Below are 18,443 nucleotides of genomic sequence, written 5' to 3' on the forward strand. Positions count from 1 at the left end.
AAAAAAAGTAATAAAAAAAACTTATTTGTGTCCTTGCACCCAAGATTTATAGTGCAGTGATGCAGAGGTTCACATCTCATAAATTCTGTGTTCATTAATGTGTATTTAAATTATCACCCATTTTATAGGATATGATATTTTAACTTTTATTGCAAGCGCAATGAGTCAGAATATAGCTGATGCAGCCGCCGTGAAAATAAATGTTTTGTTCATCTGGTAGCTCCCTTAATGGTGATTATATTTCATCATTATGCAAAATTACTCTTACATTTGGAGAGCTGGGTGTGTGTTCACAGCAAAACTGAGGACAGAGGGGTGACATTCTTTAGTCTCTGCTGCTGGGGAAGTTATAGGGCTAGGTATAGGAGACTAACACAGAGACTCTGGTGCTGTTGCTGTGTGCATATGGCCACCATGTGTCAGAGGAACACTATACCCCTGTACAGCACCAAGCACTGCCCTGGTAATGCTACTGTAAAGCCTTTACACACACACACACACACACACGTACATACCTACACACACTCAGAAATGCTTACACATACACACACACACACACACACACACACACACACACATGCCCAAATACACGCACACATGCACACACACACACACACACACACACACACGCAGAAATGCACACAGATGCGCACAGAAACACACTCACAGGACAATGCAGTTACACGGTTATACAGAGTAATAACACGGTTATAAAGTTTTACAGTTATGTACCGCTCCCCCCAGTCTGGAGATGTAGTCCCATAGGGCGGAGCTTGCGGGTTCGAGGCTGCGAGGGCGGGGCTGCGGGTTTGAGGCTGCAGGGGCAAGGCTGGGTGAGTGGGGGTGAGCGGGTCATGTCGGCGCTCGCTGTGCTTATCGTGATCCGAGCAACAACATCAGGATGATTGAGCCAACATCTGGCACAGAGAGGTCAGATGACAGATCATACGGGGGGGGGCTGTTCTGTGTCCTGGGTCCTGGCTGAGCAGGAAGGCAGAGATGGATTTAGAGCAGACTAACCCCCCACCCCCCCACACCACCCCCACCACCATCATCTGTCAGCACAGGGTCCCCTTAACCCTTTAAAGAGGAGGCTCAGTATAAGTCAGTGTTCTAGAACTCCGTTGCTTTCAGCTACCTGCACTGATTGTGACATCAGCATTAGAATGCTGTCAGTTAAGACCATTATGATCACATGTTTGTGATCTCACACCTTAAAGGGTTAACTGTGTTTTATTCAGGGGCCAACTGAACACCCCTATTTAACACTCCACTGGCAGCCCCAGGGTTGCTTACTCTGGGCCCCGTGATCCTTGAGAACCATATCATAAAATATTTCATTATCCTTATGCAAATTTTTTTTTTTGCAAATGCTTTGACTGTACTGTATCTGAGCCTCCATCTGTACAGTGCGTCTGTGCTTCTCCCTCCAGTAACGGAATAATAAATAATAGTGAATATTTTAAGATTTAAGGGAAGATTAGAGCACCATGAAACCATAACGATGGTATGATAACCTGTGTGAAATGATCGACTGGGGATTTCACAGCGCGTGTCGGGCTGCTGGGTCGTAGCATGCTTTTGGCCGGGGGCTCAGCCTCTGGGTGGGACTGGCTTCTGATTGGCTAGGATTATTAATTTTTTTTTTTTTTTTTTGGGAAACGGTCGGTTAAGTTGGCAGTTGTGCAAATGAAGGAGGCTCTGGTCCAAGTATGAGTGGGCCGTGCGTAGACGAGAGGGGGTGGGGGGCGGGGGGGATGGGGGGGAGCGTGCGGGGTGGGGGGGGGTCAGCTTCCTCTTGGCTTCCCACCATTCCACTCTTCGCGGTAAAGGCCAGGAGATGCGTTCTTCCTTCCCGCCGGCACCTGGGAGCCGGCCGACCTGCTTCCCGTTCGTCCTGAGCTGACCCCCACCTCCGCCAGCTCCGCCACCTCGCCCCAGGCCCGGGCCGTTTGGACCTGAGGCTCATCTCTGTGGTGGGGAGGAGCTGGGGGGGGGGGGGTTTGGCACCCCTGGCCCTCTCACCCCGCCCCGTTACGGTCTGTACATCCTCCGGCGTTCGGCGAAGACCGCGCCCATCTCCTCAGGCGGGACCACGCCCCGCCCGGCCCGCCTGACAGTCAGAACAGGGAAACGGCCTTGGCACGTCTGTCTGTGGCACCGCCCACAGTGCCGCCTGAGGCTCTGGCTTACGAAGCGTCTAATATCCGCCAGAACTATTTACACTTTATACCTCGACTTACAGAGGGTGCCTTTAACTTGGCTAGGAAACCACCAACTGAGCTGGAGATAATTCCGGTTATAGTCAAATCAGTACCATGGGCGTGCCACAAGACCTGCCAAACTAGGGGGAGAACGGGGTCCCATGTTTCCCCTCTTTTTAAATAGAACCTTGATTGAGACGTGCTCTGAAAAGTTGGGTTTTCTCACATTTAGGACAAACACAGACAAATGTTTCCCCTCACCCCAAAAAATCTTGTCCAACACTAAGTGCCCCGCCCTGGGAGTGTTTGGGTGAGAGGAGAGTTGGCTCGGTGAGGACACTGCGGCGTGGCTGTGTCAGACTCACCGGGGTCACTAACGGCCGCTGCTGTTTCCTGTTGGGGCCCTCGGGGGCCGCGTATGACTTCCTTCCTTTCCGGCCTGATGCTCGCTCGCACTTCCTGTGTCTTCCTGTCCCACCCTGAACAGGCCGGGACGTCCCGTGCTCAAAGTCCCCCAGGGCCTCAGAATCCCATACACACAGACACGTACACATGCACACACACACACAGACACACGCACACACGCGCACACAAACACACGCACACACGCACACACACACACAGACACACGCACACACACATACACACGCGCACTCGAACACACGCGCACACACGCACATACACACACACACACACACACACACAGACACGCACACACACACACAGACACACGTACACACGCACACACACACACACAGACACACGCACACATGCGCACACAAACACACACACCCACATGCACACACACAGACACACGCACACACACGCGCACAGACACACAGACACACGCGCACACAGACACGTACACACGCACACACACACACACCCACATGCACACACACATACACACGCGCACTCGAACACACGCGCACACGCATGCACTGGCACACAAACACACACGCACACCCGCATACACACACACATACACATGCGCACACAAACACCCACATACACACACACACATACACGTACACACGCGCACACCAACACCCACATACACACACACATACACGTACACACGAACACACATGCACATACACACACACACACACAAATACACGGACACACACACACACACACCCACACACATACACAAAAACACACACGCACACACAAAGACAGTCACGCAGAAACACACTCAGCGTGACACAGGTGGCTTCTCACTCTCAGTCACACCCCTGTTCCCTCATCCACTCACACATCCGCACACACTCCTCACTCAAACACACCTTTTCCTTCCTACGCTTCCACTCTCTTTCCCTTTCTCCCTCCCTTCCCCTCCTTCCCTCCCTCCCTGCCTCCCTCCCTCTCCCTTCCCATCCCTTCCCTCTCTTTCTTCTCTTATCTCTCTCTCTTATCTGAAAAGTGCAGCCCAGACACCGCCGGGCGAGGGAGAACTCGGTATTCACGTCGCTTTCAGTGACGCTGATAAAGGAATATGAACTTCCTTATCTTTTACCGCTGCCTTTCTCTCCCTCTGGATCCCTCTTTATGAGGTTCAGTCGCTCCCTTTAATTTCCGGCTCCCTCTCGGACGTGTGCTCCCTGGTCCGTTCCGATACCGGCCCTTCGGAATCCTGTGATTAACCCTTTGAAGAGTAGCTTTCTTTTTTGGAATGTTTATTCTTTTTTTTTCAGGGTTAAAATTCAGTGTTCTAGAACGCTAGTGCTTTCAGTCACCAGCGGTGATTGTTACATCAGCATTAGAGTGTTCAGTTAAGGACTTTTACTCTTACACCTTAAAGGGCCAATGACTAATTAAGCTGAGGCGCTAGTCCATAGGTCATCGCACCTAAAATGGGCGGTGCTATCATATGACATCAGCGGCTGACTAATTTCAAATTAATCGTTCTGCTCTGTGTGTGGCCTTGTTTATCGCGTTGGTTTTGTCACGTTGCCAAAGTATAGCTTCGGCGTTCACAGTTTTCAGACCCGAGGAAAACAGAAAGAACACTTCCCAATATTCGCACCGAATCGGGCGTCAGGGCAGCGTAGCCCCCCGGGACGCGTCTCAGATCTCAGGGGACTGGACGAGAGACACGGAACCCGCTTTCCGGCAGTGTGGCGCTTCGGTTCCGGAGCTCGGCGGGAACGCAAAGTATCCGCGTTTCGTTCCAATCCGCCGGAGCGGCGGGGTGTTTATTTATCACACCTCCGAGCTCTGACGCACGTCTGGAGAGAACGAGGGATCGGCATGAAAGAAAGTGCCTCCAACTCCCCCCCCCACCGGTGTTTCAAATTTCTTCAATATTATTTGATTATGCATTAACTGAAATGTGAAAAGGGAAGAAGGGTTTAGATTTTTGTGTTTTTTTTTTTTTGTTTTTTTTTTTTGCCAAGTATATATTTTTCCTGCTGGAGGGAAGCAGGTGCGCCAATATTAGTCTAAGTTTATGCAAATTCCGGCGGACCGCAGGCTGGTTTGGGGCCTGCCAGTGCGTGCCTGTTTCCGGACAGAGAGCACGCAGAGCTCCGTGTGACTGGCGCAGTCACGCTAAGAGCCACCCGCCCTCCCCATCCCCCAAAAATCCTCAGCGCCACCCTCACCCCCCCCATCCCCAAAAATCCTCAGCGCCGCCCTCACCCCCCCTCCCCATCCCCCAAAAATCCTCAGCGCTGCTCTCACCCCCCTAAAATCTTCAGACCCCTTCCCCACCCCGCTGTGGTACACTATCCCCCACCCTCCTCTGTTTGACCTTCATTCTGCTACATTTATACCTGCACATTTTTATCAACATATTCTCTGCCCCTAAGCTTGTACGTTTTTAAAATTTTTATTTTAGGTGTTTTTGTTATTCAGTAGTTTTAGTTATGTTGATCTTGAATGTTCTTTGCATGCTCCATTTCATATTTCCCAGGAAGGGTTTGTTGAATTGGACTGTTGAGGTCCGAGCTCACACCAAACTTGCTTTGGGTTTTCAACCAACCCAAACCGTGGATCAGAACCAACCGAAACAAAAATTCAGAGGTGTAATCTGCAAGAGAGATTACGATCAGAACATTTTTTTAACCTCATTTCTTATTGGCTGCAGTTGTTACTCAAACATAACTAAACATGGATGGTCTCCATTACTGTATGTCACGGGGCACGCGTAGGTCACTGGCATGCCCATTTCTGAACCAACTGTGGCTTTGTTCTTAAAATCGCACTAATAACAACAATCACCACCAGAGGTGGAAAGTTCAGGGGTGAGAAAGTATAAGTCCTGCCAATTGTTTCTTCCATCCATGAACCCAACTTGCCGATTTCACTAAGTAGTTTTCTACCTCCAGGCTGAAGAATTGTTGTGATTAGCAAATCCAGGTGATTAGAACAAAATACTGGGGAGGATTTTTAACTTTCTGAACCTGGATATTCCCACCTCTGCTAACCACCACTTAAAACCTGTGCCGTCTACGCACCCCACCCCTCTCCTCTCAGCTTCTTCTGAGATGTATTGATACAGAGAGTTTTGCTCAGAGAAAGAGTTACGGAGGATGCTGATGTGAGCTAGGTCTTAGTTGTGGCCGCGCACTGGCCGGTCCAGCGGCAGGCAAGTCTGCGGTGTCCAGGTTTGAGTTTCGTCCCTCTGTTGGCAGGGCCTGTCGGAGGCCGCTAGACCCAGTCTGTGGTGTTGGTGTGTTGTGTCTGTTTGGGTCAGAGAGGGAGTGTGTGGGTGGTTTGCTGGAGACAAGCGAGGTGTGTTGTGTGTGTTGTGTGAAGAGAGATGGTATGAGAGTGTGTGGGTGTGTGTGTGTTGTGAGAGAGAGAGTGTGTGTGTGTGTGTGTGTGTGGGAGGAGAGAGAGAGTGTGTGTGTGTGTGTGTGTGGGAGAGAGAGAGGTATGAGAGTGTGTGTGTGTGTGTGTGTGGGAGAGAGAGCATGTGTATGAGAGAGAGAGAGAGAGAGAAAGAGTAGGGGGAGAGAGAGAGAGAAAGAGAGAGAGAGAGAGATCCTATCTCTTCCAGCCTGGAAAAGCACCATGTCAGTGAGCACCCCCCCCCCCCCATAAAAAAATTAAAACATGTAAAAACTCAAATACCTTTCCTAAATAGGCCAACATTGAGTCATTGTGACCCCGTGCTCCAGAGCGGCCTGTTTGAGGTGCCTGCACTGCTCTGGTCCCCATCTGGATCTGCTCATTCTGGGCTCCTTTAGCTCCTCTTCAGGGCCTGAGGCCGTAAGAGCAGCCTGGAGATGGAACTAAACCAGCGGACTGTCTGGCCGTCCTCCGCTCCGTGTTCAGGGGCTTCTCTTCACCATTCCCGCCAAAACTGCTTCTCTTCACTGTTCCCGCCTAAACGGCTTCTCTTCACCATTCCCCCTTAAACGACTTCTCTTCACTGTTCCCGCCAAAACGGCTTCTCTTCACCGTTCCCGCCAAAACGGCTTCTCTTCCCCGTTCCCGCCTAAGCGGCCGCTGGTTCAGGACGCCGTCGTCTGAGGACAGCCAGCATTGCTGGTTTTCATTCCTCCTCTTCTAAACGGCTTCTCTTCAGACCTGGGACGGCAGACGAGTGGGAGATCTGGCCCGTGGGTGACATTAAACAAAACGATTAACGATCAGACGGAAACCAAAACCAGCGGCACCGCCGGCACCGAGAGCCGTATTTTAAGCGTTCCTGCTTCGGATCCTTGCATCACCAGCAAAGTCCCCAAGTAGGGCAGCCAACTGGTAGCATTCTGGCTGCCCCAGTAGTGTCTGTAACCCGGGGTGGTTGGGGGAGTGGGGGGTGGGGTGGGGGGGGGGGGGGGATGGTTGACGTCATGGTAACAGACTCATTATGCTTAGATTAGCCCCATGCTGGAACGCAGAGCTCTCTGTCTGTCTCTCCTCTGTGCCCAGGGGGAGCTTTCCAAGCCTTTATCCCCGTTCCAAGTCAAAGATTCATTTCCTGTGTTTATGCATATTTCCCATTTCTCTAATGTGCGTCTCTGCTGGGGCTTGCTGAGAAGAGCACCCCATCTATGGAAGAGCACTCGATTGACTTGCTGTTTTGCATGTGCGTTACTTGAATGGTGGATACACTGATTGATTGATTGATTGACAGACTGACAGACTGACTGACTGATGCATTTATTGATTGATTGATTGGTTTATTGATTGATTGACTGACTGTCTGACTGACGAGTCCTGTTGTCTTTGTGTTGCAGGACGAGCTCGACCTCACAGATAAGAACAGGGAGGCCATGTTCGCTCTGCCCGCTGAAAAGAAATGGCAAATATACTGCAGCAAGAAAAAGGTGAGAAACCGTCCATACAGCACCCGTCTGTAACAGGGTCATTACAGCACCCGTCTGTAACAGGGTCATTACAGCACCCATCTGTTACAGTCACTGTCTCAGTCATGACAGCACACATCTGTAACAGGGTCATTACAGCACACATCTGTAACAGGGTCATTACAGCACACATCTGTAACAGGGTCATTACAGCACACATCTGTAACAGTCACTGTCTCAGTCATTACAGCACACATCTGTAACAGGGTCATTACAGCACCCGCCTGTAACAGGGTCATTACAGCATCCGCCTGTAACAGGGTCATTACAGCACACATCTGTAACAGGGTCATTACAGCACACATCTGTAACAGGGTCATTACAGCACACATCTGTAACAGGGTCATTACAGCACACATCTGTAACAGGGTCATTACAGCACACATCTGTAACAGGGTCATTACAGCACACATCTGTAACAGGTCTTAGCACAATCTTAACAGGTCATTAGCACACATCTGTAACAGGGTCATTACAGCACACATCTGTAACAGGCTCATTATAGCACACATCTGTGACAGGGTCATTACAGCACCCGTCTGTAACAGGGTCATTACAGCACCCGTCTGTAACAGGGTCATTACAGCACTCTGTACTGGTAACAGAGGGTCTCAGTTACAGCACACATCTGTTACAGGGTCATTACAGCACCCGTCTGTAACAGGGTCATTACAGCACACATCTGTGACAGGGTCATTACAGCACACATCTGTAACAGGACTGTACGCAAAATCATTTCGTATACAGCAGTCGTGTTCAGGTCTGCACCCATCCCCTAACAACACACACAGCAACACACACAGACACACGCACAACACCCTCCACTGTTGGTCCACATGTCTGGCAGAACATCACTTCACTAAACAGCTGCCCCCACCCCCCCCCACCTCCCCCCGATTCCCTGGAAAATGACTCCCTCTCCCTGTTTCCAGACTTGAGAAATTGTGGAAATACTAAATATCCGAGTGGAGATTTTGTGTATAAGGTAGTGGAAAACCCCCGACACAGTTTGTATAAAACAGAGATGAATGAAGAGCACATTGTGTTAGCGCCGCCATCCTGTGAACACTGCCCCCAAAAAACCTGTTCCTGTTTACACTGGGGCAGAGAGAGTGAGAGAGAGAGAGAGAGAGAGAGAGAGAGAGAGAACAGGAAAAAAAGAGTAATGATGTCAAAATACGCTGTAATTTTCTTTTCCGAAAAAGAAAACGAAACAAAGGAGAGCGCGGGGTTGAGGGCGCGGTGGCGGTGGCGGCATGCCGCGGAAAATCAGCAAAAGCGGTGGGCAGATGTCGGGCGGAGTTAGGGCGTGACGGACCGCTGGCGAATTGCGATGGCACGGACGCCCCGCCCCTCCGCGCCGTTACCCGGGGAACGCGTGACTGGCAGCCCACCCGCCGGCCAGGCCCGTGTGTGGAAACCCCTCCATCCAAGGGGAGTTTTGGTTGGCCATCCAGTATGCACAGCTTCCTCTCTAACACACAAACACAAACACACACACACACACACACACACACGGACACATACACATTCATGCACACATGCTTGCAAACACAAACACACAGACATGCACACGTACACGCATAGTCACACATGCACACACATATACACAGACGCAGTCACATTTGTGCACGCACACACACACACACACACACACATATCCTTTCTTCGTTAGGGCAGCTCAGGCCATAGTCAGTCAGTGGTGTCCCTGACGCTGTGCTGTCTGTGGACACTCCCTGCAGGACATTATGCTGTGATTGCAGTACAGGAAGAGCGGCATTTCTAACCTCTCAGAAGCTGAAATTAAACAAACGCACACAAGCTTACCCAAATCCACCCCCCTCCCCCCTCCCTTGGCAAAGCCAGAATTGGAACAGTTAGCGTTCCTGCCTAATTCCAGAGTTCCCCTCCTTTCCCCTCCTGGTGCGGTCTCGTAGCTCAGACGTTATCAACTCTGACAGTTCAAGTAGAAGAAGAGTAAACAAAGGGAGGGGGACGATCTGGAGGAACTGCGTGCCGTTGGAGGGGAGGTTACGGAGACATTATCCAGTGTTTTCTCTCTCTCTCTCTCTCTCTCTCTCTCTCTCGCTCTCTTCCGCCCCCCCCCCCTTTCTTTGAGCGACTTGCCAGTTGCCATTCCAGCCCGACTGCGCTGTTCCGAGATCGTTTCCTGACGAGGGCACGCATGCCGGTGCCTGGTCCAGGAAACAAGCAGCCGTTTGCCGGGGGGGAAAAAAAAAACAGACTCTCCTCCTTCGCTATTTATGTCATGGAGAATGGCTAAAACAGCTACAGGGCTGCTTCAGAACACAAGACAAGAACAGAGAGAGAGAGAGAGAGAGAGTGTCAGGCCTCGTGAAAGAGTGTCAGTGTTCTAGAACTCAACTGCTTTCAGTCACCAGCAGCGACTGTGACATCAGCATTAGAATGCTCCGATAAGAACCTTCTCATCACAGGGTCTGTGGCTCGTTAAGCTGAGGTTTGCTCTCTCACCTGCAGTGAACTGAGACCACAGTTAAATATGACACAGGAGTACTCTAATCCAGTCCATCCTGTGGCCTATAGGCACAGCTTATCCGCTAAAGACCTGGTCGTATAATTCCAGTTCTTACGATTCTTCTGCATTCCAAGCCAACTGCTTTTCTTTCTGCGAATGTGGTGGAGTTGAGCAGGTTGATGTGGGGGTGGCCAAATGCACCCAGATAGGCAGACAACATCTCGCCCAGGGGTATCTGATCTTATCCCAAAAGGGCCGGTGTGGGGCAGGTTTTTGTCTTAAGCCAGTAACATTCAACTAATTAACTAATCATGGCCTTCAATCCAGATCTTGATAAGTAGAATCAGGTATCTTATTGCTTTTTGGATAAGGTAGGATGCCGTTCGCCTTGCCAATGTCTGCGGGCATTGCGGAAGACGCCCGTACTCAGTGACCCGAAGGACCCGATAAGACCCGTGGTGCCTCTGTTTGTGCCTGTTCAGCTGAAGTAATAGATTGAGAGTGACTCGGGGTCTGCTGATTGACATTATAAAGGGACACACTGCTGTGCTTTGTCCTCTGGACGTCTGTCAATCTCCTCTCTCCGAGCTCGACAGCACACCGCGAGGGAAAGATGACTGCCGATACAGAAAGTGCCCTTTATAAAAGAAAGAAAAAAATTACAAAAAAGAAAAAGATTTTGTGCTGCTGCTGCTTACAAGAAACGTGTTTTCAAAAGCATCCAGCAGTCATGTCACATCGGGACGAGGTCCTGAATCCTAAAATAGTGCTGTCTAGACTTTCATCGCAAAAACACTGCCCTAAATCAGCGGGATAAGTGCCTTTCGGGGTACGTTAGCGCTGAGTCGTAGTATTTCATTGTCTAGCCCACTGTTAGCTCACTCGACACACTTTCTATTTTTGGAAAAAAAGCTAAATGATGTGCGAACCTTTTGCTCGCCGCGTTCCATGTTTGCGTCCGCTCTGTTGTGGCAACAGAGGATCCTGGGAATCGGCGTCATGGCGGCAGAGGAAACGTGAATTATGAGACCGGGTCGCTCCCCGAAGACGAGATGTGTTTTCCCCAGAAAAACCCCGGCGATCCGAGCGCTTGGGCCGGCTGTGAGAGCGAGACTCGTTCTCTCAACGCGGTCACCGAGGGCAGCTCTCGCCATCACTTCCTCCATCACTGGGCCGCGGCCCTGCGTTGAGTGTCAGTGAAACGGCACGAGATTTAACCACAGAAGTGAAATTTCACAGATTTTTATATATATTTTTTTACATTATCAAGACCAGAGCTGCTCTACCCTGTTCCTGGAGATCTACCGCCCTTGTAGGTTTTCACTCCAGCACTAACAAAGCACCCCTCACTCAACAGCTAGAGATCTCCTTGAGCTGCTCGTGAGTAGAATGAAAACCTTCAGGACGGTAGCATCTCCAAGAACAGGGTTGGGCAGCCATTGATCAAGGCTGTTGAGAAATAAAAGAGGCCTGTCGTGTGTCTTACGAGAGGACGTTTGACATGAGCTAGCTGGCGAGCCAGCACAGGAGACCTTCTGTCTCATGGCGAGCCAGCAGGTGGCGCTGAATTATGGATGAGGTTAAACGTAACTGACAGGGAGGTTAAAAAAAAGAAAGCGCGGTTGGTTAGGCCCGGGTCATCCTGAGAGGCAGGGCGGTTTGTCAGGACGGCGGCGGGCGCAGGCCGTTCGCTGAACGGCGGGGTTGTGAGAGTCGTTCGCGCGAAGCGGAGAGGAGAGTGATTACCTCCGAGCGGCGCGCTCTGCTGGAACGCTTTCCCACCAATCGCTGATAAAAAGGGCCTGTCCATCACGGGCCTGTCTGAAACCTCAGCCCCTTAATCTGGGAGAGGTGTGTGTGTGTGTGTGTGTGTGTGTGTGTGTGGTTTTGGTGTGTGTGTGTGTGTGTGTGTGTGTGTGTGTGTGTGTGTGTGTGTGTGTGTGTGTGGATTCCCTCCGCCATGCCTGCGCTGTTATCTGGGCTTTATAGACACATCACTGTCACACAGGGGCATGACAACGCACCTGACATTGGGGTCTGTCCGTTAGCTTTGCTGTCAGGATTTGTGATTTTTTTTTTTAAAGAGCTACAGGCCCGGTGTTTTTGGGTGAATCCCAGGGGTGGGTTACATTTTTCTAAGGGGAGATGTTCAAGGTCCTAATCACAAGCACTGAAGCGGGTGGAGGTCACGTTAAACGCAACGTGTTTCTTTGAACCATGTTTGAACATCTGTAATTTTGCCAACTGACTATTCACAAATTAGCGGGTCATGTCCCGTGGCATTCTGGGAAATGGAGTGCAGATGGGATGCTCTTTTCAATACATCAAAAAAAAGTATACAGATCTTTAATAGTGAGACCTAGTACTGAACCTGTTGGACAGTATATAAAGAATCATACGTTTCACCTCTCTGCCTGAGTTCCTTTATGATATCATCGTCTCTATGGAATAATGGGAAACAGCTCAAAAACTGTCTGGATATATCATTAGCTTTCCTGGCTAAGAAGCCCTACCTGAAAATCCTGCGGTCCAATTTATACCGACGTCCAAACTGAGTGTAACCATGGCTACTTGAGGAGGCACATGGTTTTACACATAAAGCGATTCATGAAGCTCAATGTCCCCGTGTTCCACGCGTTCTGAAAAAATAAAATTCTGCAAAGGATGCACTCATGTTTCCTAGCTCCTTCAAGGAGAATTTAACGGATTGGAATAATGTCCTTAAAGATGGCGGACCTCAGTCAATTTTCGGGTCAGTCAAGGGCCGAGGAGACAAGACAAGGATGGATAAAATAAGGGACAGGGCTGAGCCTCATATGGTGTGTTGGATCCTGTTTGCCACTGGTACAGTTCTACAGATTATGAAGTGATACATAATGCAAACCTGAGTTTTCGATGGCTGTTGTGCGTATTGGTGTAGGTGTCCGTGATACGCTGGGTTTGGATTTGGTTTTTATGTGTGGTTGGTTTCACGTGCTGGGTTTGGATGGAAGTGTATCCCTCCAGGGGGCCATGGGAATGGTGCGAGATTGGACGGCATCTTTTCGGGCTGGCTGTGTTCACACGGTGGGTTTTGGCGCTCGCGCCTGTGTCAGGTAGCGCCTGTGTCAGGTAGCGCCTGCGTTCTCTTGGAATATTTTCACAGCTGACTCTCAGTTCACGGTTCGGCCAGATTGCAGGAGGAGGAGGAGGAGGAGGAGGAGGAAAGAGAAAAAAAAGTTAAAATCTCAGATCCACTGTAAACACAAGAGCCGCAGCTGAGCCCTCCCCCTGTTCTTCAGGATTTCTCTGGAATCTCGCTTCCCGGACCGGAAGAACTCTGGATCGCATCCGTACCAAAACGGCAGGGTTTCAGCCAGAGGACGCAGAGAGCAGAGGTTTAGCACACGGGGTCGTACGCAGGTATTGATCTTGGCACCGATCGGCAGTCCCGAGTTGTGTAATATTGATCTTCCTCCGCTCGGGGAAAGGCACGGATTAAAATCGCAGGATTCCGTGACCTACCCAGAATTCCTTTGTGTCGAGCCCTCGTGAACTGTGCATCTGGCACTGGTTGTTCACATTTCATCGTCACGGTAACGCTCAGTGTCACGCTGCTTCAGAAATGTTACAGCACATATATCTACACATTCTAGCCAGGGAACAGGCACATGTTCTGACATTAAAAATGGGGGAAGAAAAAGATATATTGTGAGAAACAGATTTTCATGTTGGTCTTTGGTCAAATTCTCCTTCTGAGCTGTCTTCTTAGGTATGATATTTATTGGCCCATTTACGGTGTATATAATCTGGGCTGTTTTAGTCATGAAACCCTAAAAGCTAAAGCTCCCCCCCCCCCCCGCACGCTTGCAGACTAGGTTCTGTGTCCCTGCAATTCTGCGGCAGCCAGAACCTTGTGTCCAGCGCGGAAATGAAAAAGCTTGTCGCGCGAAATCACCGTTCCACTCCATCAGGGCGAATAACCGGGCTCCTCGTTCTTCGAAACGATCCGCGACTCGCCTCGTCCTGAGCGAACGCGACTGAAAGATCGTCCCGCCGCTCGTTTGAGGGACGCCGGCGACGGGACGGCCGCTGTGCGCGCCTGCTGCACGTCAGGCCGTGGTTACGGTTGCCGTGACGGCGGGTTGGCGGGCTGCTGCGGCGGCGGCGGCGGTTTCTGTGTTGCGTATTTGAGTGGCGTATTTTCTCGTCTCGTCTTGGCACGAGGGGTTGGCTCCGCACACACGCGCGGGCGGCCCCCGTCTGCGTGTTTTAATTCATGCGGAAACCCTCCCCTCTGCAGCCTCACGTGAAAAACACATCATGGAGGGGAAAGGGGGGGGGCGGGGGGGGGGCAGATCGGGGCCGAAAAACAAGGCTATTGAGTTTACTGTTCTCACGAACACAATTCACGGCAGCAGCAACAACCAGGACGCTCGGGTTGTCTCTGAAACCCACTTCCTCCCGCTGGCCTGTCCTCAGCCCACTTTGAGGCTGGCCACGCCATTGGTGCATGCTGTGATTGGCATGACCTCACTGAGCAGCCAGAAAGGGGAAGTGCATGGTCGGGGGGGTGTCTTAGAAAGTGAGGAAGAACCCTCTAGAATGTGCGCTGTGATCCCCCCCCAGTACGTACACACACGCACACACATGCATACACGTACACACACACACACACACACACTCACACACACGCCCACACATACACAAACACGCACACACACACACACATACACACACACATACACAAACACACACACATACACACACACATGCACGTACACATGCGCACACACACCCACTCACGCACACAGATACACAAACACACACACACACACACACACACACACACACACACACACACACATGCATGTACACATGCGCACACACACCCACTCACACACACGCACACACATACACAAACACACACACACACACACACACACACACACACACATGCACGTACACATGTGCACACACAGGTACACACCCACACACACACACACACACACACACACACACACACACACGCATACACACACACAGCTGGATGCCCGATCTTGGCGTCACAGGGGTATCCGAGCTTTCTAATGCCTGTCCAGGTCTCCCTCTGTTATTCTTGATTTTCAGTGCTTCTCCTCACCTCTCTCTGACTCCCTGCTGCCTGGCTTTAATCGACAGGAACACGGGGTGATGTTTGTCTTTGCTTCTCTTCCTCCTGGCTTGTTCGATGGGGCGCGTACCAAGACGCAGAAGAGAAAAACACACTACCGTTCTGACCCCAAAACAAACAAGCCTGACTTGCAGTGACCGCTCATTTGTACCCAAGAACTCTGAAATTGCGCTATTTTGCAATGCCTTGTTAAGCCAGCCAGGGTAAATGTTCCGTCCTACTCGACAAATATTTCAAAGTACCAACATGCGCAAAAAATTTAAAAAAAAATATAAAAATAATAAACCTGGAAGAGATTGAGAAAAGCAATGTGCTAATCTGACCCTCGGAATCAGTTGGCAGCCTGTCTGTTCACAGATGTGGAAATAAATAAGAGAGTTAGGAGGAAGGGCCGGGAACATTTGCTTCTTTGTGCTGAGCGTGTTGGTGTTAGAATGTGTGAATGGATTTTGGACACGGAGGGGACAATACAAAAGCTGTGCATTTTTTGTGTGGGTAGAACATTGCTGCCAGCCATAGTGCATGTAGAATTAATATAGTCTGAGGTTCGGTCTCAGTGGAGAGAGGAATCCAGTCCTCCATTGCTATCCCAGCATGCCTTTATGCATATCTGGTCTGTGGGAGTGAGGATAAACAGGCGGAATGCAGGAATTACGAAGATTTCTCCCCGGCTGAGAGTTGGGTCCAAACTCACACATCTCTGGACGTATTCGCTGTGATTTCCCCACTGTGATTTCCCCACTGCTGTCCATCCTTGAGCTAGCCAAGATCGGTCGCTGCCTAGCTGTATATGCTTTGCATGCAATTGTGTGTTTTGAGCAGCTGTAGTCACAGGGTAGCCATTGGCAAGGCAGTGCCTGTTTATGTGAGTCCATCTTCATTTAGATTTAATCACATTAAATATGCTCATTTGCTCCAGATAAACACATGTGCATGCACACAATCAAATGCACGTAGACGCACGTGCATGCATGCACACACATGCACGCACACACGCATGCATATGCACACACACAAATGCAAATACATATACATATGCATGCACGCATGCACACACACACACATACACGCAAACACAGACATGCACACACACACTCATGCACAGACAAACACGCACACAAACACACACACACATATGCATACACATCACCACACATACGCTTGTAAATGGACCCTCACCACTGTACCATGTCTCTAATCCTCTAGATTAATGTGACCTTCTCCTTAATTTATCAGCTTTCGTCGTGTGTATGCTGTGTGTGCGTCTCTAGAGTGCGCATGCATGTGATCTTGTAATGTGTGATCCTCGTTGCCTTTATTTGTGTCATGCCAGTGTCTGCATTGCCGGTGTTGTTGGTGTGGTGTGTGTGTGTGTATGTGCATGTGTGCACGTGCGCACGTGTCTGCATGCCTGTGTATGTGTGTGTGTGTGTGTGCGTGTGTGTGTATGTGCATGTGTGCACGTGCGCACGTGTCTGCATGCCTGTGTATGTGTGTGTGTGTGTGTGTGAATATGTTCTGCTGTACAGGCCTTATCTGAGGACTGTGTAACAGACTGGGACATGTGATTACAGTTTTCCACTTCCAAAAGCAAGCAAGAAATTCCAAGCAAAATGAACTCGGAAACGTCCACGAATTAACCACTGATTTATTCACATTTATTCACATTTTCAGACACGACCGTAACTCCGTGTTTTGAACGGTGAGTAATCGATTCCATTTGTTAATGAAGTTGAAAGGAAAAAGGATAAAAACAGACATAAACTGGCTTCGACACAGCGGTCACACGTGGACAGGAAGAGACAAAAAAAAAATCAGGTCAGGAAATTAGCTGGAAAGCCTGATTAATTCTGATTTTAATCTTTCACTCCACTCTCGGCAAGTGGAAAACAGGACCAGAGCAGGCCTGTTACCCTGTCAAAGGCGACCCACATTGAAGTTTCTGGTCACATGGTAACCCTGTCCTCTGCTTTCATTTCATCATTGAAAGACGCTGCTTTGTGTCTCCGGTTCTGTGAGATTAGGGGCTTCTCAGGCCTGTTGGGATGTGGAGTGGGTTGCCAAGCAGCGGCAGGCTTACTGGACGGGGGGGGGGGGGGTTTAATTTCTTTTTTCTTTTCTTTTTTATTTTCTTTCTTTCTTGTTGTTCTCTCGTGTTGTGCTCGCCGACCGCAGTTCTTGAGCGGAGACAGCTGCGTGCTCTGCGATTGGCTTGGAAGAGAGGTTCCACTTTTCCTCTAGCGCTTAGATGGTTTTTTGTGCTGGGGGGCGAGGGGAGGCAGGGGGGGGCGGGGGTTGCGGGGTTTTTTGCATTATGCGTTTGGAGCACTGCGAGGTTTCGTGTTCCGAAATTTCGGCGCCGGGGAACAGTGACGATTCTCTGCCTCGACTCCCTGAGCACCCCCGTGCACCCCCGTGCACCGAACACATGCCGGCAGATCGACGCGACGCACACACACACACACACACACACGCACATACACACTCGCACACACAGACACACACACACACACTCGCGCGGCGATGAGCCGGACAGGCTAACTTAACGACCCTCCAAACGCCGGAAGCTTCGTTCTGTCGAAGAGCGAAATACATCGATCCGGGCGGAAACAAACAGGCTAGCCACAACAATGCTGATGTACTGTTGATGTACTCCATTTCTATCTGTGATGAATTCAGAGTCCCCCCCCCCCCACCATTCTGAAAGATGGGAATTCAATAGTACCAGTCGATGGGGTGGTGTCCTGGAGGCATAAACGTGATTGGATAACACGGTTAGCGTCGCCGTGCTGCGGACGAACGCAGTCCAGCACAGCTCTGCGCAGCCCAGTCTGTGGGGGTAGAGCCACTGAAACAGCAGCACCAGCACATTGTCTGTGTTCCTGTGCCTGACCCAGATATTAAGCGATTCTTTAAAACGAAGGGCCCCCCTACCCCACCCCCCCCTTCGTTTCCTGTTCTGGAGAAGGAGACGACGTACTGTAGAGCGCGATCCTGCATAGAAGAGTGGGCACAGACTGCAGTCACTGGCACTAGGGGTGTTAACCGTGTGCCGTTTATGTTAACTGATTAGAGTTCAGTAAATATTTTTCAGTGACAAAAAAAAAAAACATTTCCTAATACATTAAACATTGTGGGACAATAATTACACACATCCACACATTGTCTTAGCCTTTAGGAGTTTGCTCTCTGGAAAAGTTGTTAGAGACCATGGTGTACACAGCATCTTAGTGGCACTGGTATTTCCTTTGGAATTTAGCAGATTACAA

At 50.2% G+C, this 18,443-nt stretch overlaps 1 protein-coding gene across 1 annotated transcript in view; it reads left to right on the plus strand.

The window, feature by feature from the left end:
• Positions 1-18,443, plus strand: part of daam2 (dishevelled associated activator of morphogenesis 2) — a 129,375-nt gene that overhangs the window by 60,212 nt on the left and 50,720 nt on the right. Inside the window, 1 exon segment of the mRNA XM_064302596.1 lies at positions 7,397-7,486. Within this exon segment, the coding sequence (XP_064158666.1) occupies positions 7,397-7,486 (90 nt within the window).

This window comes from Anguilla rostrata, chromosome 1 (assembly GCF_018555375.3).
Source record: "Anguilla rostrata isolate EN2019 chromosome 1, ASM1855537v3, whole genome shotgun sequence".
NCBI classification, from domain to species: Eukaryota; Metazoa; Chordata; class Actinopteri; order Anguilliformes; family Anguillidae; genus Anguilla; species Anguilla rostrata.